At 44.0% G+C, this 22,921-nt stretch overlaps 1 protein-coding gene across 2 annotated transcripts in view; it reads left to right on the top strand.

The window, feature by feature from the left end:
* stab2 (stabilin 2) overlaps window positions 1-20,858 on the top strand; it is a 30,084-nt gene extending 9,226 nt beyond the window's left edge. Inside the window, exons 25-70 of one of the 2 annotated variants that reach the window (XM_023350314.1) lie at window positions 415-508; window positions 593-751; window positions 2,045-2,140; window positions 2,235-2,327; window positions 2,404-2,451; window positions 2,741-2,874; window positions 2,943-3,045; window positions 3,153-3,230; window positions 3,310-3,399; window positions 3,501-3,608; window positions 4,010-4,141; window positions 4,653-4,781; window positions 4,874-4,936; window positions 5,608-5,706; window positions 5,784-5,979; window positions 6,051-6,146; window positions 7,065-7,122; window positions 7,208-7,281; window positions 7,361-7,486; window positions 8,581-8,654; window positions 8,732-8,803; window positions 9,032-9,151; window positions 9,230-9,274; window positions 9,350-9,433; window positions 9,554-9,703; window positions 10,012-10,140; window positions 10,276-10,347; window positions 10,592-10,768; window positions 11,599-11,688; window positions 11,769-11,915; window positions 12,074-12,133; window positions 12,213-12,336; window positions 12,429-12,578; window positions 12,661-12,765; window positions 13,076-13,183; window positions 13,253-13,446; window positions 13,518-13,659; window positions 13,754-13,887; window positions 13,968-14,133; window positions 14,370-14,476; window positions 14,548-14,667; window positions 14,734-14,880; window positions 14,999-15,109; window positions 15,178-15,312; window positions 20,425-20,580; window positions 20,653-20,858. In XM_023350314.1, coding sequence (XP_023206082.1) covers window positions 415-508; window positions 593-751; window positions 2,045-2,140; window positions 2,235-2,327; window positions 2,404-2,451; window positions 2,741-2,874; window positions 2,943-3,045; window positions 3,153-3,230; window positions 3,310-3,399; window positions 3,501-3,608; window positions 4,010-4,141; window positions 4,653-4,781; window positions 4,874-4,936; window positions 5,608-5,706; window positions 5,784-5,979; window positions 6,051-6,146; window positions 7,065-7,122; window positions 7,208-7,281; window positions 7,361-7,486; window positions 8,581-8,654; window positions 8,732-8,803; window positions 9,032-9,151; window positions 9,230-9,274; window positions 9,350-9,433; window positions 9,554-9,703; window positions 10,012-10,140; window positions 10,276-10,347; window positions 10,592-10,768; window positions 11,599-11,688; window positions 11,769-11,915; window positions 12,074-12,133; window positions 12,213-12,336; window positions 12,429-12,578; window positions 12,661-12,765; window positions 13,076-13,183; window positions 13,253-13,446; window positions 13,518-13,659; window positions 13,754-13,887; window positions 13,968-14,133; window positions 14,370-14,476; window positions 14,548-14,667; window positions 14,734-14,880; window positions 14,999-15,109; window positions 15,178-15,312; window positions 20,425-20,580; window positions 20,653-20,733 — 5,176 coding nt within the window. In that variant the 3' untranslated portion in view covers window positions 20,734-20,858. The remainder of the gene's footprint in view (window positions 1-414; window positions 509-592; window positions 752-2,044; window positions 2,141-2,234; window positions 2,328-2,403; window positions 2,452-2,740; window positions 2,875-2,942; window positions 3,046-3,152; window positions 3,231-3,309; window positions 3,400-3,500; window positions 3,609-4,009; window positions 4,142-4,652; window positions 4,782-4,873; window positions 4,937-5,607; window positions 5,707-5,783; window positions 5,980-6,050; window positions 6,147-7,064; window positions 7,123-7,207; window positions 7,282-7,360; window positions 7,487-8,580; window positions 8,655-8,731; window positions 8,804-9,031; window positions 9,152-9,229; window positions 9,275-9,349; window positions 9,434-9,553; window positions 9,704-10,011; window positions 10,141-10,275; window positions 10,348-10,591; window positions 10,769-11,598; window positions 11,689-11,768; window positions 11,916-12,073; window positions 12,134-12,212; window positions 12,337-12,428; window positions 12,579-12,660; window positions 12,766-13,075; window positions 13,184-13,252; window positions 13,447-13,517; window positions 13,660-13,753; window positions 13,888-13,967; window positions 14,134-14,369; window positions 14,477-14,547; window positions 14,668-14,733; window positions 14,881-14,998; window positions 15,110-15,177; window positions 15,313-20,424; window positions 20,581-20,652) is intronic. The other variant, XM_023350315.1, reaches the window with a different exon arrangement.
* The last annotated feature ends 2,063 nt before the right edge of the window (window positions 20,859-22,921 follow it).

Raw genomic sequence — 22,921 nt, forward strand, 5'->3', positions numbered from 1 at the left:
TCCCACACAGAACCCAGAAAGACTCAATATAACTACGAAGAAACCACAGAACAGCCTGAACCCAGTCGAGACAGTTCTTCGCCCACAGCCCTCAGGAATTCAGCAGTTTAGATCTAATTGATGTTCAGTTCCATTTTGTTGGCCAGGAACTGCAGCATATTTGATTTAGCATACTATGACGTTCAGGAAAACCCATTCCCTTTCCTGAGCCCAACTTCCCAGATGAAGCTGTACCATGACTGATCCAGTTTCAGAACCTTTCTGCATAGTTATTGTTCATCCTACCTACCTCAGAACTCTAATAGGAAGAGTCAAAAGTTTTAAAATGATATTTTATCTTGTTCTACGGTACATTAATGACCAGAGATGCTGGTAATTTTGATTATTTAACCCAGATGTTCTTCCATGTATCAGGTGTGTTTGTAAAGCTGGTTTCCAAGGCGATGGGATCACCTGTGTGGAGTCGGATCCCTGTGCTCCGCCTCTCCGAGGCGGCTGCAGTGTGAACGTGAGTTCCCACTGTGTTCTGGTCTTTGCTTCCTCATTCTCTGAACTGTGGGCTGAAGTGTGTGGTCATTGCTGCCCCCTATAGGCAAAATGTATAAAGACAGGCCCAGGTACTCACACCTGCCAGTGTCTTACTGGCTGGACAGAGGACGGAAACGAGTGTCAACCCATAAACAACTGTGATGGTCCTGATGGGGGAGGCTGCCACCCAAACGCCTCCTGCATCTACGTTGGACCTGGACAGGTACTGCCCCATCACTACTGGTCAGAACCAGCAGGACAAGAACTGTTCTAAACTTTTCGATTCATCTGTTCCAAGAAACCTAGAAAGCTTTTAGATTGTCCAGAAGGTGGTGTAGACATTAGGACAACCAGTTCCTCAGAACCCAGAGGTTCAAAACCTGGGTCCAGACCAGAACAAGTTTGTGGGTTAGAGTTGACAATTCAGCAGAACAGATTCCAAGTTCTTCAGACTAGTAATAGTCCAAATGGATCAGAACTTCAGAAGCATCTGTAGAAATGTTATCTTCAGATAATATTGACATTAGCAGGGAACAGAAACGTCTGATGGGTGAATGTTGGACACTACAGAAAATAAATGTTACTGTTGGTGAACAATCGACCCGTTTCACTCCAGATGTTCTGCTGCCTTCTGTCAGTCTAAACCACAAATCAGCACCAGAGGTACAGCGTAGCACAGAACCAGTTTCAGAACCAGCTCCTCAACTATTCTTGGTCCAATGCTCTGACTATCAGTGCTACCTCGTCAGATTTTCCTACCATAGCTCGGATAGATGGCTAAGTCTGTCTGTCGGTGCTACCCGTCTAAAACTGCTACCGTCATGTTTACAAACTATAGCAGGTTGTTAATGTTAAATATATCGGATAACAATATTTGAGTGACTGAAGTGGAAGGTTAGCAGTTATGGTTAGCTTAGCATCGGAACAATTTCTATCCATGACGAAACCACAAGAAGATCACTTCCTTCATCTGAACATCTACCTGTTTAAAATGAAAAGTTGTAGATGTTTGCACTAATCCTTTTATTACAATATCCTACCTGTTAAAAATATTTTAAATACAGAGGCGATATTAAGAATAAAACAGTATCAGACAGGCAAACAGGTTTTCATTGGAATTAAATTAAACACAGACTAATACAGATCACCGCAACTCTTTATCTGCCAGATATAAAATAAATGAAATCAAACTTACCGTAATCTTCGACCAAACCAAACTTCCACAGGTAGGGTAAAAAATGTGCTGAGTCATCAGATTGTGATGTAGCATCGATGAGAGCATCACCACAAGGTAGGACGGATTGATGGGGAGCACAGATAGTTAGATCACTTGTTCCTGAGTGTTTTGCTAAACCAGTTGCTAAGCTAATTGTAGCCCCAGTTTCTGATCTGGTTCTGACGGTTTGCTAGGAAAGATTTTGGGAATGTAATGTTTGTGTACATACAGAGCAGGCAGGTAAAACCGGACCTCTGGTACCACAGATCTAACTTGAATCAGAACCTTCTCTGTGCCCAGAGTGACTGTGCCTGTAAGGCCGGCTATATGGGGAACGGACACGCCTGTGAGGCTGTCAACCAGTGTGTGACGGCTAACGGAGGCTGCCACTTCAGGGTGAGTACCGGTCCAATCGTACCTCAGAACCACAAGTTCTAGCTCATCAAGAAGCGGTAACAGAATCTGGGCTGGGTGGTGTCCCCGTCCCTAGGCCAGCTGTCTCCTGCTGTCCTCACAGTGGACATGTGTCTGTGACGATGGGTATGCTGGAGACGGACTCCTGTGCTATGGTACCGTCGACCAGGTCAGCAGAATCGACTCTGGGTCAGCTTCATCTCCCCGCTCCAGCCTGTCTCAGTCTGTCTGTCTGATGGTTCCAGGAGCTGATGGTTCTGCAGAACGCCTCAGACTTCTTCCGCTGGACCATGGTGAGTAAAGAGCAGCGACCCAGTCAGGAGCAGAACCCGGCTCCAGAGACTCTTCTGTGTTTATTGCAGGACCTGTCTTTAATAAGGAGTCTACTACTGGAACTGGATAGTCCTACTTCCTGATAGGGAGGTACAATCAAATTACAGGTTCAAGGTTCTGTTGAGGTTCTGTTGGCCAGAAGACTGTTCAGTCAAATGTTTACCCTTCCTGCAGATCATCACCTGATCCGGTTTGAGACTTAAAAGTTAAACTGTAAACTAACTCCTCTATGGTCTCAACACACTTCAGGACTCCGGCCTGTCTCGCTCTTTATCGGATCAGAACCTGACTCTCCTGGTACCAACATCCGCTGCCGTCGCTCAGATGTCCCCAATGGACAGGAGCTTCTGGACAATGAAGGGAAACCTGCCGAGCCTCATCAGGTGTGCTGTCAGTGGAATTGGGAGTGAGAGGATGGAGACGTAACGCTGATGTCTCTTGTATCCTGCAGAAACCACGTCCTGCCCGGCGTCTTCTCCTCCTCCACACTGAGGAACATCTCATCAGTGACCTCTCTGCTGACCTCATCGCTTCCTGTATCAACCAGCCAGGAGGTACGGAGTTAGCTGCTTCTCTTGCACCATCCGGAGCCGGGCTTTGCTTCCTGTTTGCTCAGTTCGGGTCAGAACCATCAGAGCTGTAAATTGGTGTTTTTTGTCAGATCACATCAGTTGGAGGAGCAACCGTCATCGCTTCAGACAGCGCTGCCACCAACGGCCTGATCCATCTTATTAACAAGGTACTTGGCAGATCAGATGCTGCTGCTCCAATGCCAAGATGGTGCTGCACTACAGTCATGGTTCTGATCCGGTCTGCAGGTTCTGGTGCCTGACAAGAAGCTGAGCGAAGGTCTGCTGGCCGTGCTCGCTCTGAGGCCAGAGTTCTCGCTCTTCCGATCCTACCTCATCGTACGGTCTCACCCCCCCCCCCCCCCCACACACACACACACACACACACACACTCCGTCCAGGCTTGTAGCTGTTTGGATCGTCTCTGTGTTTTCCTGCAGGAGTACAACCTGACGAAGGAGATCGAGCTGGCCGAGGAGTTCACCGTGTTCGCCCCAACAGACTCTGCCATCACACAATACCTCCAGCAGGTGGCAGCACCTGCCTTGGTAGGGAATAAATCTGTGGGACTGTATCTAAAGAAGAATGTTGATGTGTGGGTGTAGGGGGTCACAGCTGAGTTCGGGTCAGAACACTAAACCAAACTTAGGATTGGTTGGACTTCTTTCTTGCAGAGTGGCTTGGACATGTCTTAGTGTGTTTCTGTGCATCTGGTCTTAAAAAACAATACGAGTCAATAACACGCTAGATAATCTACAATACACAATGGACCTCACATGTTTTATTTAGACGACCCATTTGTCTTTTCTGGGATCTTGGGCCATTTTCTTTCTCCGGACTGAGAGGTTTTATGTAATTAAACAGCATGGATCCGTGGTTCTCTTTCTGACCCATGACCTCAAATTGGTCAACTGACCTCTGTCAGTCAGTCTTTTCTTCCCGTCCACAGGATAGCAACATGACCCGTTATCATGTGGTTCTGGCGGAGCGCCTGCTAAAGACTGACCTTCAGCCTGGAGGATACAGGGAGACGCTCCTCGGATTTCCCTTCCAGATCGGGATCTACCCTCGAGACGGAAAGGTCTGCTCTCAGACAAACGTCTCAATCCAAGTCCTCTTCTTTTATATCAGTGGTCTCAAGATGCTTGAATCATTCATAGATCAGAGTTTGGAAGCTCAATAAATCAAAGACGTTTCTGTCAAAATGCTCATGTTCAAGTACACAAACAAAACGGAAGGGAAAATTAGCTGAAGTCCTGTTAACCCAAATCACTTTGGTTGCCTTCAGGGATCTTATCAAAATGTCCTCAGAATTAGACAACTTTCCAGACTCTGGAAACTGTTTAAGGTCAGAAACGTTTTCACTTTCACAAATGTGTCCAGATGCAGAACTCCGCTCAGAGTCTGGACTCAGTTTAGAGACAAAGTTCTAGAAAGAAATGAAAATGTGTTGAGAGTCTTGAGTGCATTTAGCAGCAGAAAACAGTCCAGTGCAAACAGAGAGTGAGAGCCAAATGAAATCCTTCCTTCAAACGTTCAGAAAGGCAACCAGGAGAAGGTGGATCATCTGTGTCTTTGTGTTCTTCCTGCAGCTGTTTGTGAACGATGCTCAGATAAACTCCTCCAACCTGCTGTGTGGTAAAGGAGTGATTCACGGTCTGTCAGCGGTTCTTCACATCAACAGAAACCGCTGTGACAAACTGACATACAGTAAAGTAAAGGTAACATCCACACACTCAGACTTTCACATTACCAGACAACAAAGATCTGTTGAATGTTGCTGTAATTCAGATGAGCTTCTTTGTTCTCACAGGGGTCATGTGGAAACTGTTTATTGCCCAAAACCCAAAAATGTCCCAGTGGCACCGACCATGATGTAAGACTTTTCTCTCTCTGCCACGTTTAATAAAGTATTTAAAAAGGAGCCACAAATATGTGCACACATTTTAGGAACAGAGACGTAAGCTAACGGCTCGATAGGTACATTCATCAAAATGTTCCTCGGCTGCTGGCTCTGAAGAAGAAAGGAAGGATGTACGTTTATGCAAAATTTATTCTAAGCAAAGTGAAAACGATTAAACAACACCAACACTCTGCTTCATAACTTACCACCAGTTATAACTAGGAGAAAATGGAAAGTCGACTCATTTGCAGATGATGTTTTATATTTGTCCTTTTAAGAGACTTGACATCATCACCCTCTTCATAGCCCAGCATCTGGAAATGGGTCCCATATGAATTTACTCTGGATGGCAGTAAATCCAAAGTGGGCCAAAGTTCACTGTGGGCTCACTGAATGGGGTCCATTAAACTGTCAATCCAACCTTAAGGTTGATCTAAAACTGGAATTAGTCCACTTCTGGCTCCTTTCTATAATCTGCAGAAACTTGCCCCATTAGGACCCACTGACTGGGATTTAACAACCTAAGAGAGTTAGTACAGTTTGAGTTTAAATTATTTTCTGCAGAATAATCTGTAAAACTTCTAGCAAGTGCTACAAAGAGGAGGTGAGGCTGTTTCCTGAGCTGTGGTTCTGAATGTCTGCAGAAATCGGTGAGGATGAGGAGCTGCCTGTATAGACACACCATCGAAGGAGAATCCCATATGACCATCGGCTGCATAGCAACCTGCCTCCGGAAGAACATTGTACGTCACACAGAAAACTGTCCCAACATGAATAAATCACAGGAAGTCCTAAATCACTTTGCCTGCATATTTTTCAGGAACGCAGGTGTTGTGAAGGGTTTTTCGGAGAGCACTGTGAGCCTTGTCCGGGTCCGAAGGGACAGGCCTGTTTCGGTAATGGACTGTGCTCAGACGGGGTCAACGGCACCGGAGTCTGTAAGTGCAACAAGGACTTCCATGGGACGGCCTGTGAATCCTGTCAGAGCGGAAAATACGGAGTTCACTGTGATCAAGGTTAATGAAGCTCATTAAAGTAAATCTTTAGAAGAAGTGTGTCCATCATCTGACCTCGGTTTCCTCTGCAGACTGTCGGTGTAAGAACGGACTCTGTAACGAGGGCCTGAACGGAGACGGGACCTGCGAGTGTGACGTCGGCTGGAGAGGCGTTCGCTGTGATGAAAGTATGGCAGAAAATACAGAACTCAGTGTGAACCTACCACATGTCATAACCAGTACACAAATATGAAATTAATTTCCTCTGCTTGTCTTTCAAGTTCTCCATTATGAGAGTTTTGTTGAATTTTACTGAAGTGAGATCCAAATGAGCTTCATGTTAGTTATGACTCAGAGTTTTAATTCCTGCCAACTTCAAGGCCTGGATGGATCAGGTGCATAGAAGCTGAATGCTGCTTCTCCATGTTTGGTTCAAGGCAAAACAACATTTTGCCTTGAAAAAGGCAGATAGTATGGAAACGACCTTCCCAGATTGATTGACAGCTTCTCTAATATCAGTTTTACTTCCTTGGTGTCAATGCAACACATCCACATCCATCTAAATTTAAATATCTCTAAGAAGTTTAATTTTAAAAACCTTATTTCAATGGGTTTTAGTCAGTAATTCAACACACCTCTGCTGGAAAACACACACCTGTCTGGTTTGGAGTGGCTTCAGCTAAACGTTGGTGGTGAGATAGCACCAGCTTTCTCCTGACAGCTTTGAACCCAGAAGTAACAGCTCTTATCAAACATTTGCTGTCAGAGTTTCAGTTGTTTGTGTTTTCATCATTTTGGGCAGTTTAATAGCTTGGCTTCACTTGCTGAGTCTGTGTCTACAGGTGAGGATTTTGTGGTAAAGAGCAGTCAGCTGATTCTCCACTGGACTCTTGGTTGTTTAGGAGAAAGGCATGATTGGCTGCAACAGAGGGTTTTACAGCACAAAGAAAGGGCCGGAAGGTCTTTGGGGTTAGACCGAGGTAACGGACGCTTGTTGCCCTGGAAGCAACCAGAAGAGCTGGAATATCCATGCTGACTTGTAGGAGATATCACTTTGTGGTTCTGCATCGTCACTCAGCAGCTCTGTTGTGTTTGTCTGATTGCAGAAATTGAATCCAAAGCTGATGAACTATGTGGTTCTGTGAAATGTCATAGCAGCGCAAAGTAAGTCATGGAAAACTTCCATGAATGACTCAGATTGTGCCTCTTCATCTTCTAACCTGCTCTTCTTCATGATCTAAACCTTCAGCTGTGCAGTTCAAACATCTGGATCTCGGTGTCTGTGTGCTGCTGGGTTTGAGGGAAATGGGACATTCTGTAAAGGTAAGAACCAAGCTCTACTCAGCTGTACTTTTGATCTGATGACGGCCTGAAAATACTGAGTCTGATGACGATGTTGCAGCTGTAGACCCGTGTCTGGTGAAGAACGGCGGCTGCAGTCTGTCTGGGGTTTGTAAACGGACCCGACCCGGCAGCAGAGACTGTGTCTGTGGGCGCGGCTATGCTGGAGATGGGTTTGTGTGTGTGGGTAGGTTCCTCCTTTACTCCTGAAGCACCAGGATCTGTGTTCTTCTGTTTGAACTGTAGACTGAGACCCAGCTGGCTCATGGACTCATGAAGACCAAAGGTCTTCTTCAGGAGCCAGAAAAGGTTTTTAAAGTTCCCAACAAGATGCTTAAACATCTCTGGATGTCCCCAATCGTTCAAGTTCTAGATTGTCAAAAAAATAAAATATCAGTATGTTTTTTAAGGAGCTCAAAGATATTCATAGAAGTTTCTTGACTTGGACTGATTAAAAGCTTGAAGCCCAAAGTTTTCCCAGGACATTTGAAGATATTTGGACATTGCTGAAGATATTTGAAGGGATCTATAGGATACTTTTAATTTATTCAAGACCTACTAGATGTCAATGTAGAATTGTTAAACATTTAGTTATAAACCTTTCCAGAAGAATGACAAGCTAGAGGTGGTCACCTCTTCATTCTGAAACACATGGGGTCCATCTCCAATCATTACGCAAGAGATTAAGTACTTCATGACTGGGTCATGGTGATAATCAGACATCATAATGTCTCATTATGATGTCTGCAGTATTCATTTGTAAATAAAACTTGGAGGTCTTAGGAGACTAGAACATTCTTGAAGAGAATTTGGTAGTTGAAGCCTGATGTTGAGGTGTTGAAGGCGTCCCATGACTAACCAGGTAAAGTAAAAGATGCTTAGACGCTCTGTCTTCTAAAGTAGACACTGGCAGATGTTCTTTGGGCCTTTTAAAGAGTTTATGGAGACCTGTTGGTTTTCTGAAGGTATGTTGCAGACATAGAAAAAGTTTTCTGTATTTCCACTGATCCTTGAATCAAAAGATGCTTCTAAGGAGTTTCACTGGTAGTTTTAAACAGTTCTTAGAGAACTGGTTTGGTAAAGTCTTTGTAAAACAATCTTTGTTCTGATGAGCAAGGAGGCAGTTGTAGAGGTTTATTCCTGCTGACCAGACTAACGGTTTCTCAGTGAATGTCTAGGCATGCAGCATTGGTTTTTTGGAGTAGGACAGATGGTAATCTGGAAACTTCTGATGTCTCTGGATGATCTCTCTGTAATTCTGAGTGTTTTTCATCTCCACAGAGATAAATCCATGCCTGGAGGGGAATGGAGGATGCCATGCTAAAGCAGAGTGTATCCATGTTGGACCAAACAAAGTAGGGGCTTTCTCCATCAGTGTCAATAAAGAGATCAGCTTTATAGACAGTAACACAGGTACTGGTTGCGTTTTCAGACTTCGTGCGTCTGCAGCAAAGGTTACTCAGGTGATGGACAGAACTGCACCATTGTCAACTTGTGTGCAAAGGTCAGTTTGCCTGAAATCACACGTTTCTTCTCAGTGACCAGTTTGTGGGTGGTCACCTGAACAACAGTCCTTTCCTCATTTAGAAATCCTGTTTCTGCTGTAATGGGAGGAACTTTTTCTACTTTTACCTTTTGAATTGAATCAGTTTCCAGAGTAGTGCATTGATTGAACATTGTCCAAAAGTCTAAATAATTAACCTGCTGTTATTATTTGGCCATTTTTTCTCAGAAAAATGGCGGCTGCCACCACTTTGCCCAGTGCAACATGACAGGACCTGGCATTCGGACCTGCACCTGCTCTGAAAACTTTGTTGGAGATGGTTTCAAGTGCAAAAGCACCGTGGACAGGGTGAGCTTCTGCAACACAAACCCTCACTGAGCCCTGCCACCTCATACATTTAACCAGCTATCTGCCCACTTCTGACAGGAGCTGAGGTACAAAGGGTCCAGCAACTTTTACTTCAGTTTGGTGGTGAGTATCCAGACATTTCAGTCTGTCGCCCCCTGCATGTGGAATCTCATTAACCAAAGTAAACTCTGGTTTCAGATGATGGAGATTACCCTGAAAGGTCGTGGTCCGTTCACCGTCTTTGCTCCAAATGCTCAGGCCATCAAATCTAACAACTCCTTGGTGAGACATCTGGAGGTAGAAGAATGCCTCCATTAAGCAGGTTCTCATTCCAGATAAGAATCTGGACAAACGTCTGGAGGTCAGTCAGTCTTAGATTATCACAATGTTTGTTTTTTTCAGGTAAGAGCTATTGTGAAACACAGAGAAACTTTCGCCAATGTGCTGCGGGGCCACATCGTCATGTGTCACACTTTGCTGCCTGACGACCTGTACCAAACCCGAAACCTGACCAGTTTGTCCGGATTCGTCCTCACCACTCGTTCCACCCAGGTGACCAATCAGACAACAGTTCAAATCCACATGTTACTGTTTGAAAGGAAAGCTGTAGACTACTGAGCCGAAGTTCCTGTGCCAGTAACAGCTATGGTTACCTGCAGGATAGATGAATGTGCTTCAAGAACCCAGGAACTAGGATCCTGCCTAGAATACAGAGCAGTCTGGAAACAGAGCACAGAAATATGAATTCAGGCTTCTGAATGCTAGTTGAAATATTCTCCATATGGACACTAGGAATTTAGAAATGTCTTTAGATAGTTATAAAGAAAGGTTCAATTGAAGTCTGTTTGTTATTTCTTCAGGGTAAAATCACCATCAACGAGGCTAATTTGACCAACAGCGACGACATCAGTGTTAACGGCATCATCCATGAAATTGACTCCGTTCTGTTACCACCCAACCTTAACAGAGACAATATCCTGCTCATTCCAGTGGGTGCAAGTCATTCCTGACAACCTTTATCAAGCAGCAGCCTAGAACATGACGTTACAACCTGATTAATGTCTTGATCATTGTCTACATATTTCTGGGTCAGTCAGTTATCTACTTGACTTGTTTCTCTGCAGAATCCAACAGAGGTAAACCTGACAGACGTGGCTGAAAGACATGGTTATAAAACCTTCTACAAGCTTCTGAAGGTAAAACTCTACCACAGACCTCCAGGTCTAGCAGAGTCCATCTGATTTCTGGACCCAGCTGGGCCCCAGGAGGTCCAGACAAGCAGGGTTTAACCTTTAAAACATTTCATTTGTTTGCATTAAAATGTATAATGTAATGTGTCCCAGTGTCTTGGAGGACCATTCCTTGGATTTTATCTGCAGGTATTTAGCCAGAGAGCCAGATGGTTTCAGAAACCCAAACTTTATCTCCTGTGTGTTTCAGGACACAGGTGTGATGGACCTGATAGACAATGTGATTTTCCATCCAGTGACAATCTTCCTGCCATCTGATGATGTCATGGCCTCTCTGCCACAGCAGCAAAAGGAATTCTTGTTCCATCAACAAAATCGAGCGCAGCTCCAGGAGTACCTGAAGTATCACGTCATGATAAGCCAGAAGGTGAGGCACTCTGCAGCCTGTTGGCCAGTTGTTCCCAACCCCAGGGCCGCGAACCGGTTCCGATCCGTGAACCAATTGGTACCAGGCCACGATAAAATTGCCACGCCTTGACTGCTCCGCGGTGATTAAAAGGTTGGGGACCTGCTTTAGGCCGTGTGTCAGGGTTCATGGCAGTGGTGGGCATCGCTAACTAAAAGGTTAGTTCCACTAATACTAAACAGCTAAATTCAATCATATTGATGCACACTATGTGTCATCATTAAAATGTGAAGAGGCTCTTAAAGCATGCGTTTGTTTGACACCCTGGTTGTTCATGTAAGTTATATTCTTCTGTACCTCATTATTCGTTACTTTCCACCTGCTTCTTGAACAAAACAACAAACATGAGGGGAGGAAATAGAACTGCAACATAAACAGACTTCAAAATAAAAGCATGAACATCAACATGCACTTGAAAAATTCTTAAGTAACCAAAACCTCGAAACAGATGTTAAACGTTTTTTATGCAAATTTGACAAAACAGCCAAGTAAATTTATTTAGGGGAAGCTAAGTGCATGAGTAGATGTTTTCAAAGTTAGCTTGAAAACATCTACTGCACTAAATTAAAAGGATCTCTGCTACTGACTAGCGCATTAGCATGTTCACCACTGGTTCCTGGTAGCATGTTGTGAAGAGAACAATGAAGTAATCAATACCACATTTGTTCTTCACAACATAACTGTGCAGAGAACAATGGAGAACAGGCACCACTGAAGATCTTTAAACTATGAAAAGCTCTTCTGTTGACAAAGATTGGACCCTCAGTTTAAGGTTATTTTTTTAATCTCAGGTTTATGCAGAAGGATTGATCTATCTGGAGTCCGGTCGGACTCTGCAGGGTTCAGCTCTCTCTTTCTCCTGCGGCGGTCCGGATAAAATTGTAAGTACAGCAGTAAAGGAAACCATAGAAGAAGAAGAGGGAAACTAAGTTCTGAATCAATGGCTGTTCTTGTTGATCAGGGAGAAATCTACGTTAATGACGGATCATGTCGGATCACTGAGAGGCATCTGGTGTTCAGAGCTGGGATTGCATATGGAATAGACTGTCTGCTGATCCCACCCAGCCTTGGGGGGCGCTGTGACGAACAGACAGTGTTAGATCTCAAGGTAAGTCCTTGATTCGTCTTACTGACCTTCTGAAGTCCTCTTGGAGAAGGAGGATCCCGAGTTTCCCCTCTGGATCGTAAGGTTCCTGTGAAGAAACCAGAAATGTTCCATCTTTGTGTTGCTGTGGATGAACATGTTTGTTTTACCTTTTGTTTTAGATGAACTGCGGTCCATGCACAAGAACTGCTACTCTCTGTCCCAGAGGAACCGTGAAAAAGGTCCGTCTCAGTTCCTGCTGACTGAATGTTTGATCAGAATGAGGAACATCTCTCATCAGATGCTTTTCTTTGTGTTCAGGAAGTTGAGAACTGTGATCTTCCAACCTTGTTCGTCAGTAAAAACTCTGGCTGTCAACCCACCTGTACCATCAACTTCTGGCATCCAAAGTGTTGTTCTGGTTTCTATGGGAGAAACTGTCTGGGTGAAACTTTCATTGCTGTGGACTGATTGGCTACGGTTGGTTGAGCTCTTTTGTCCTGACTGAGACCCCGTGACTGTAACTCCTGTCTGTAGTGTGTCCTGGAGGAGTCCATTCCCCCTGCAGTAAACAAGGTAAATGCGATGATGGCCACCTTGGTACCGGCACCTGTACCTGTGACACAGGTTTTAAGGGCACGGCCTGCGAGATGTGCAGAGAGGGGTTCTACGGTCCCGGCTGTAAAGGTGAGCAGCAGGGTGGGTGTCCTCCAAGGTCTCCGGATCTCCAGGCTTCATCTGGTTTCATAAGGGCAACTCTGTGTTTCAGCCTGCAACTGCTCGGATCACGGGTCATGTGACGACGGACTCCAGGGGACGGGTTTGTGCTTCTGTGATGAAGGGTGGACCGGAGAACGATGTGACATTCAGCAAAGTAAGTTTGGGTTATACAGATTCTAAACCTGATCCAGAGTCAGGAACTCTGTGGTTCTGTGACTAACAGAATCCTGTCATCCATAACAGTAAGGGAGTGGACAGTGCAGGGCTCATCTGGGATGATGGCTGGTAACTGGTCCAGTATAGCTGGGAGATAAACGGGAAATGTCTTGGCTTCATCCTGGGTTCTGATGTTACCTGATGTTTAGCAGACAGCAGGACTCGGACCTGCAGACCACCATCTGCTTCCCAGGTGAATGTTGAACCACCTGCCTGATGACACCTAACAGCTTCCCTGTCTGTTCCAGCTGAGGTATTCCAGTGCTCTCCAGCCTGCTCTTCAAAGGCCGTCTGTCAGGAAAACAACACCTGCATCTGTCGACCGTTCCACGTAGGAGACGGAGTCACCTGCACAGGTAAACATGTTGGTTTCCCTGTAGGAACCAGTCTACTGGTCAGCCATGAAGCTGTCTCCATCTCCACAGTGGTGGACATGTGTAAGATCTGGAATGGTGGTTGTGCCAGAGAAGCTAAATGTTCTCAGAGAGAGGAGAAGGTGAGCTGCACGTGTCCTCAGGACCACTCTGGAGACGGCTTCACATGTCTACCTGTGGACCCTTGTGCCAGCGGGGACAACGGCGGCTGCAGCGAGCACGCCACCTGCACCATGACGGCTCCGGTGAGGAACAAAGCAGCGCTCGCTACAACTCAGGTCTGTCACCTGTGCTAATGAGTCACATCTGTCATCAGGGGAAGAAAAGGTGCACCTGTAAGGACAACTACATGGGAGACGGAGTTAGCTGTGAGCTCAAACAGCTGCCAATCAGCCGCTGTCTCCTGGACAATGGAGGATGCCACCCAGATGCTACATGTACTGACCTCCACTTTGAAGGTAAGAGCTTGCAATGGGCTTCAGGGAAGGAACCAATCAGGAGAAGGAATCATTCCTGAACCCTGAACCCTGAGATCTGGATGTTTGAGTCCAGATGCAACGCTGGGCGTGTTCCACTACCGTTCAGCTAAAGGTCAGTACAAGCTGGACTACACCGCAGCTCAGCAGGGCTGCAGGGCAGAGGGAGCCACCCTAGCAAACTACACTCAGCTTTCCTATGCTCAGCAGGTCAGTGAACTCAACACCAAACTCAGATTTCTCATGCTAGATGAGATAATTGAATCTTCTGCTTGGGTCTATGGCTGAAGGGTGGACTGAACATGTGTGCTGCTGGCTGGTTGGACCAAGCCCGGGTCGCCTACCCCACTACCTACTTTAATCCCAACTGTGGTTTTGGACACGTGGGCATCGTGGACTACGGCACCCGGAAAAACCTGAGTGAGACCTGGGATGCCTTCTGCTACAGGATGAAGGGTGAGAGGAGAACATGCAGTGAGGTGGAGTTAGTGATCAGCCACAGCATTAAGACCACTGAGTGGTACCAGGACAGGACTGTCAGAACAGATTGGCACCTCCTGCACAGCTTGGTCAGAACATCTCTACAGCTGTAGCTCTATGGTCTGGTTCCAGTCCGGGTGGCGTGTGCATCATTAGACGGTGGTGTTTTATGGATGTCCAGCAGAGGTCAGTGATGTCTCTCTGCGTTTCAGAGGTGCTGTGTGTCTGTAAACCAGGTTACATTGGCGATGGACTCATCTGTACAGGAAACCTGCTGCAGGTCCTCAGGTCCACTCCCACCTTCTCCAACTTTCTGATCGTGAGTATCACATCTTCAGTCACAGCTCAACTATTAATTCTGCTTCTGAGCAACATCTTTGTCTTCTTCAGCAAATCCTGAAATACTCTGAGGTGTCCGAGTCTGGAAGAAGGTTTGTGAAGAGCCTCAGTAAGCTGGAAGTCCAGTCCACCCTGTTTGTCCCAGAGAACAGCGGTCTGCCGGAGAACCTGGTGAGTCCCAGAGTCAGAGACACATCTGCTGCCAGCTGCAGGGTCCTCACTAATGTGTCCCAACAGACCCTTTCCCCACGGGACATCGAGTTCCACCTGTCTGAGGGTCAGGCTCTTCCTCTGAGCCAACTGAAGAACAACAGCCAGATCAGGACTCGGGTTGGCAGTCTGTCAGTCCTTGGGGTTGCCAATCTTCTCAACCCGTCAGCTCTGGTGAGACCACCAGCCTCCTCCACATGGGGGTGGTGGGTTCATGGAGGGTATTTGTTTCTGACTAAGCTTGACTCTTAAAGAAGGTCATCTTCAGGCTCCATCTGTTTCTGCTCCTCAGGCTTCCTGTTTCATTAACGACCGCTTCGTCACCGACTCAGACATTCGTGCTTCTAACGGGATCATCCACGTCCTCCAGGGGCCTCTGGAAGCTCCTCCTCCCCGTCCAGACGTGAGTCGCATCACGATGTTGGCTTTGTTTACCCAGCAGATGAGTGACTGTGTTTCTGGTTGGCCAAGCAGATGCATTCAGCCCACCAGGCTGGGATGGGAGTGGGAGTGGTTCTCCTGATCCTTCTGGTGGTGGGAGCCATCTTTGTTGGATGCCGGTTCTACCACCACAGCAGCAAACCCTTCCAGTTCCACTACTTCAAGGTGAGCCTCTGCTGGCTTTAAAACAGACCAGTTAAAACTGAGGGAACTGACAGGTTACTTCACCAAACCTACAGGTTACATAGACAGAACCTATGTTCTGTTTTAAAGTAATGAACCCAGTAGGTTCTGGTAAATCCAGTCTTGCTCTCTCATTAAATAGTCTCTGCTGGGCATTCTTTGCCAGTTTTGCTGCCTTTACATCCCAGGCCAGCTTATCTATGATATGAACTTCCAGGAAATGGCAGTTTGACAGCCTCTCCACCTGGTCTCCGGCTTCTCCTAAAATCCACTGAGTTCCTTGGTCTTGGCTGTGTTTAGGATAGAGTAATCTTTGCACCACGCTGTGAGTCACTCCACCTGATGATGACGAAGACTATTACCCTCAAAAATTTGATGAAATTTAGTGTGGTAGCAATCTGAGGAACGTGGATGACTGAGGGAAACGATCTGGATCACAGGAGTCAAAGTCCAGGCCTCCAGTCGCTGTCCTGCAGGCTTTAGATGAGCCACAGGAACAAAACCCTGGAATGAAACGGCTCCATCACCTCCTCCTGGTGTGGACCGGTTCTCCAGAACCTTAATGACCTGATTATTCTGTTCAGGTGAAGCAGCAGACGCTCATCTTAAAGCTGCAGGACAGCGGGCCTCCGGGACTGTGGTCTAGATGGACATCAAATGTTCAGTCTTTCTAGGTTAAACCAAAGGGGAGGTGGTGATGAAACTGTTTGTTGGGTCTGGATTGAGATTTATGATTATTGCTAAAATGACACTTTCAGTTGATAACGTGATGAAATGTTTATCTGTTGAAACAGAGGGAGCAAATATTCACTAGTCGTTTTATCGAACACCTGAACTTCCATAGATGAGTTTAGTAAGAAAATATTAGAGACGTATGAAAGGCACAATGAAGAGTTTAATTTTATTTTAACACTGATTTGTTGAAATATAATGAGAATACTAAAATGACAGAATTCATAAATACAATGTTTCTATCCGTTAATCCTAAAACCTACATGAATAATTAAAGACAGTGAGTCATTAATCAATAATGTTTTTCTAAATAAGTTCAATGTGAAAACAAAAAATGGATTGTTGGTCACTGATATAACTGATCATTTTCCATGTTTACTATGTTGGATATTAGTAATAAGTTTAACTTAAATATGATAAAGCAAATGACTAATTTAGTTAGAATAAAATCACCTGAAGCTGGAAGAAATAAAAGTAGAATTATTCAATTATAATTGGCAAAATGTTTATGTTGATGAGTCATATAATATGATTTTGGAAATATTTATAAGAATTTCTAATTATTAATGTCCCCTTAAAGGATATAAACAAACATCCAAAAATAGATGAACTCACTGGATGACAAAGAGTTTGGAGAAGGCATGTAAAAAGAAAAACAAGTTATGTAAGGATTTCCTTAAGTTCCCAACTCTGGAAAAAGAAGAAAAATATCAAATATATTGTGACGGGTTCTGTTATGACTTGGCCAAGGCCGTGAAATTTATTAAGCGTTTCTTCAGGTGAACAAAGATGGCAGGTGCAAAATATACACAGAGGACGTCCAAGGCAGCTAAATCAGACTAACAGCAGCACCTTCAGTGTCAGAGTCCATCACCTTCAGGTGGTTTGTCAGGAGTCTGACCACAGACTGACCCCCTGTGGAGCAGAGCCCTGCTTTGAAAGCCACAGGCTCCGCCCACAGGAAGTCCAAACAAGCAAACAAAATGAAGCAGTTACTTCTAACTCAAATAAACTCTTAAAGTAAACTTAATAATAATAATAATGAGAGGGAAAAAAGACATAAATAAACTTGTAATCAAAAATACAATACTCAATTTAATAGAAAACACTCAGTACGTTCTGATGACATCACTCCGCCATCATGTGACTTCCTCCCGGCGCCACAATCTGAAAACAACCTGCTGGAAAATAAAGCCGGGAAAATGTTTGATGCTGAAAATAAAAGGTTAGGATGAATTTTAACTGAAGCAGGAACATCGAAGGTTCACCACCAGGAACCGCAGCAGTTTAACTGCAACAAAAAGTACGTTAGCGATTTTGTGTGTGTGTGTGTGTGTGTGTGTGTGTGTGTGTGTGTGTGTGTGTGTGTGTGTGTGTGTGTGTGTGTGTGTGTGTGTGTGTGTGTGTGTGTGTGTGTGTGTGTGTGTGTGTGTGTATGTGTGTGTGTGTTCGCATGCTGACACGAACTCTATAACTAAGTCCCAGCTGGTGGCGGCTCCTCCATCACATATATAAAATACGTTGACATCAGTGCTGAGAAAGCAGAAGCAGGATTATTATGATAAGTTTCTGCAAAAATACTAATACCAAAAATACAATGATATTAAAGGTACTTGGAATATAATTAATAGAATTATTAAAAATAACAAAGATAGAGATTTCCCAATATGTATAAATACAACAACACTATAGTGGGGGAAAAAAGAGGATATTGTTGAAGACTTTAATAAGTACTTTGTTAATATTGGTCCTAATTTAGTAAACAAATTGCCAAAAGTTAGAGATGGAAAACATAATTATGAATTTAATAATATTAATACAATGTTCCTGGAAATAGTGAGTGACAGTGAGGGAATAGACATAGTTAAAAAATTAAAAAATATGAAATCCAAAGATTGTAATGATATTGATATGGCTGTCATGAAAGATCATTTATAGTTTTATTAAATCTCTCATCTGTATTTCTAACAGATCATTAACTGGAACTTTTCCTGACAAAATGAAGATTGCAAAAGTTTTTCCACTCCATAAAAGTGGAGACAAGCAAATATGAACAAATTACAGGCCAATATCATTGTTACCACAATTTTCCAAAATTTTGGAAAAACGATTGATAAAAAGGCTGGACTCCTTTTTTAATCAAAATAATATAGTGAATGAGCAGCAGGACGACTTCAGGAACAACACGCTGCTGCAGCAGGAAACCAGGAGCTTCATACCTTCAGTCTGTTTATTGATCTTTGATATTATTGACCAGGAACGATTATTGGGTAAATATGAACTGTTTGGCCTGCGCAGCATTAAATATCAGAGCTTCGTAGATCTATGAACAATAGATTCATAGATCCATGAATCTATTGTTCATAGATTACAATATGAACAAATTAACAACACAAAGTCACAAACAGTAAAATGTGGTTTTCCTCAAGGAACTAAATTATTTATACTTTATTTAAACAATATTTTTACAGTATCCAGTATTTTAAAGTTTATAATGTTTGCTGACGATACAGTAAGACTTAGAAACTTAGTATAAACTTATCAGAACCGGGCCGATTCTGATCAACTTAGTTGGAAGCCTCACATAGAATATATTAGAAATAAAGTTGCAAAAACTATTGGAATATTGGTTAAAATAAAAGATTGAATAGATGCTAAAGGCTTGCCTATTATATATTCCTCTTTGGTTATGGATTATTTGTCTTATTGCTCAGAAATCTGAGGAACTGCAAGTAAAACAAGCATTGATATTTTAGTTAAGTTGCAAAAAAAAGCTATAAGGCTTATTAATAAGGTGAACCAACTGATAAACTCTTTATTCAAAGTAATACATTAACATTTAAAGATACTATTTATATAAAAATACTGGAAATAATGTATAAAACATTGAACAAAAGTCTTCCTTCTGGTTTTCAGAAATGAATTAAGCTCAGAGAGAATAAATCTAATTTGTGAGATTTTTATAAAGTCCAGATGTGTTTCAGTTATTTGTGTGAAACTGTGGAATGAATTGAAAGATGATTTGAAGTTCTGTCCTTTCTTGGTAAACTTTAAAATGTAAAATGATCAAATCTTACATTGTTATGTAGATTTATATATGTATTGTGAAGATATCTTGGTGGGATGTTGGGTAGACCAGAATAAGCTTGGCTTCAGCCGCTTCCTTTTTTGGAAAATTATGGGTTTGTTTGTTTTTGGTTTGTTGTTTCCTGTGTTTAATGTGGACAATTTACCAAAATAAAGTGATTGATGATGATGATGATGATGATGATGATGATGATGATAGTCTAGCTTTTCAGCTCATAGTGAAGACTCGGGGAGATTTGCTTGTGACCCAGACGGGCCCAGCATCCCAGCTTTAGAATGTGTGGCTCTGTTAGTATTTGTTTCCCATTTATGTAAGATATATTTTATTGTGCATCCATTAATTTTCTAACACCTGGTCCCCAGTGGGGTCAGGACGAGCTGCTGCCTCTCCAGCTCACGTTCCGGGCGAGAGGCGGGGTCACCTGGACAGGTCGCCAGTCTGTTGCCGGGCAACACAGAGACGGACAGGACACACAACCATACACACACACACACACTTAGGGAGAATTTAGAGAGACCAATTAACCTGACAGCCATGTTTCTGGACTGTGGGAGGAAGCCGGAGAACCGCAGAGAACCCACCAAGCACAGGGAGAACATGCAGAGAGCCCCGGGCCGGGAATCAAACCCAGGACCTTCTTGCTGCAAGGCAACAGTGTTACCAACTGCACCACTGTGCAACCCCTTTATTGTGCATTATCAGATGTAATTTAGTGTGAATGTTTTACGGTTGGTCCAGTAAACAGACTGAGAGGCCAGAAGTCGTTTTCAGGACTGAATTACAGAAAAATTGTTTCCACTTGTAAAGTCTCGCCTTCATTTCTCTCTTATTGACGTTTGGGTTAGATTGGATTAAAGAGCTACATTATCTGGGTTTTGATTGGACAGAATTTGTGTAACTGATGCCAGGCGTCATCCAGGAGTTGATGGTTTTAATCCCAGTTTGAAACCAGTTAAATCATCCTTGGTTCCATCAACAAACCATCAGGTCTGACTTTCCCTCCATCCAGGATTTGTCCAGGTAAAGAGTCAGGAAAAGGGCAGCCAAAATCTCTGCAGACCTCACACATGCTGGACATGAACAGTTTAGAGCTTGACCTTCAGGTGGCGCTGCAGAGACAGGCTCCTCCCCCAGCCTGAAACGCTGCATCTCTGCATTAATTTAACCTGTTCTGTAAAAACTGCATCGGTTTATTTCCCACCGATTTCTAATCAAAATGTTTTCACCGTGGAACCGTTTGAGTCCAGACGTTAAAACCCGACTGGTTCCTACAGGACGACGACAGAGAAGAAGAACCTGCAGCTGAAACAACAAACTACAGCCGCAGCATCTCTAACCCGGTCTATGAAGCGGGTCCAGAACCAGCAGTTCCGGAACCGAGCCGGTCCAATGGATCCGGGCCCACTGGGAGTCCAGAGCCGTCTGTTCAGGTGGAGTGAGTTTCCGTCGTTCTGCTGCGATGTACAGGTGAGACCTGGGTTTAACCGGAGCCGTCTCTGCAGGTGGAGGACAGACAGCTGAATCTGGACCCGGTCTGCCGGGTCAGAACCACTCCTACAGCTATCATCCATCAGAGACCCTGAAGGACGGAGCCACTAAACCTGGACGCCTTCAGGAACCAACTGAAGCGCAGATGTAAAAGTTCTACAGTGTTCTGGTTCTGATGGAGTTCTGGAAAAGAGAATAAAGTATCAACAAGCTGATCTGAGTCATTAGTCGAGATTTTTGTTTGATTCTTTTCACATTCAATTTGACTAAATCCCAGAAGAGCAGCAAGACAGAGGATCCACGTCAGGTCCGAACAATTCCAGAACCAAGTACTGCCCAGGTCTACGTTCTGGACCCAGGTTTAGTAGACGGGTCTCAAATGGTTTGTTACAAAATGGAGGAAAACATCTGAGGAATCCGGAGCTGCTAGAAGTTCAGCTGAAACATTCTGGGTTCTGTTCTCATTCTGTTCCCAAAGGTCCGGGCTGCCTGGTCCGTTTCCTCGGGTCGGTGCTGGTCAGCAGGTCTTCAGCCTGGACCCCAGGGTCCTAAACTCCACCTGGTTCTCCGTTTCCTCTCCCAGACTTGGATTCAGGCTCAGCGGTTGAGGCATCAGCAGAGTGTGAGAACTGCATTTGTCAGGTTTAGGCTTTGATGTAGGTTGAGTTTTTAATAAACTGATAAAGTTCCAGATTTTCTGTTTAGTTTGAATTCTGGAGAGTTTCTGCTCCAGAGAAAGACCTGAACCTAGAGGAGCTTCAGCAGCCAGTGGAAGAAATGAGCAGGTTTACTCTGTTGTCATGGAAATCACTTTTACCCACTGATTAAATTAATAAAGCATGAACATGTTTCACATTTAACTCAGAATCAGACAGCTTTATTGTTCTGTGATGTCAGAAGGTGAAATCAGCAAATTCCGAAGTACTCGGGTCGACCCGTCTGGTACCGACACCATGCCACGCCGAGTGACTTAATTTCACCTTCTTCCTTTTTCTGACGCTCACTTTGAGCTTCAGCAAGTTGATTGGCCGATTCTCTGTGCTGACTGAAATGGTGTACCTAATAAAGTGGCCAATATGTGTCCCTTCTAATGTATAGAGATCCTCCAGGGGGCGCTGGAGAGGCACCAGGAAAATGGATGGATGGATCTCCAACCTCCCATTCATCAGCAAAGTTATTGAAAAAGCTGTGTGGAAACAATTAACTAGTTCCCTAACCAGAACCAGAACCCGTCCAATCACTGAACAGCTTAGAGCAGATAAATGTGTGGATGTGCCAAAACCTTCTCCAGCTGAACAGAAACAAAACTGAAGTTATTATTTTTGGACCTAAAGAGGAACGATCTAGAGTTATAGATCTGGAGTTATAGATCTAGAGTTATAGATCTAGAGTTATAGATCTAGAGTTATAGCTCTAGAGTCAAAGCACAGCTTCAGTTATTACAACTAAAAACTAGCGATCAGCCCGAAACCTGGGAGTAGTGATGGACTCTGACCTGAACCTCCAGAGCCACATAAAGACAGTTACAAAGTCGGCCTTCTATCACCTGAAGAACATTTCCAGGATTAAAGGACTAATGTCTCAGCCAGATCTAGAGAAACTCATCCATGCCTTCATCTTCAGTCGTATTGATTATTGCAACAGTGTCTTCACAGGTCTGTCCAACAAATCAATCAAACAGCTGCAGCTGATCCAGATGCTGCTGCTGGCGTTCTGACTAAAACCAGGAAGATAGAGCACATAACACCAGTTTTAAAGTCCCTCCACTGGCTCCCTGTAGCTCAAAGAATAGACTTTAAAATACTGTTGTTAGTTTATAAATCACTGAACGGCTTAGCACCACAATACATTAAAGATCTGCTGTTGTTGTATCAACCTTCCAGACCTCTCAGGTTCTGGTTCTGGTTCTGCTCTGCATCCCCAGAACCAGAACCAAACGAGGAGAAGCAGCTTTCAGCATCTATGCACCACAAATTTGGAACAAACTTCCAGAAAACTGTAAAACAGCTGAAACACTGACTTCTTTTAAATCTCAACTAAAAACCCACCTGTTTAGGATTGTATTTGAAATGTAATCAATTACAAATTTATTGATGGAACTTGACTTAATGATTGATTCTATGTTGCTTTGTGATTCTGTGTTTGTTATGATGTAAAGCACTTTGAAATGTCTTGCTGCTGAAATGTGCTATACAAATAACATTTGATTGATTGATTGATTGATCCACAGGTCTATAGAAATAAAACATCCAGACTGTATTTCCTGTTTCATCCAGAGGAACC

The sequence above is a fragment of the Xiphophorus maculatus genome, chromosome 17 (assembly GCF_002775205.1).
Source record: "Xiphophorus maculatus strain JP 163 A chromosome 17, X_maculatus-5.0-male, whole genome shotgun sequence".
Taxonomy (NCBI): Eukaryota; Metazoa; Chordata; class Actinopteri; order Cyprinodontiformes; family Poeciliidae; genus Xiphophorus; species Xiphophorus maculatus.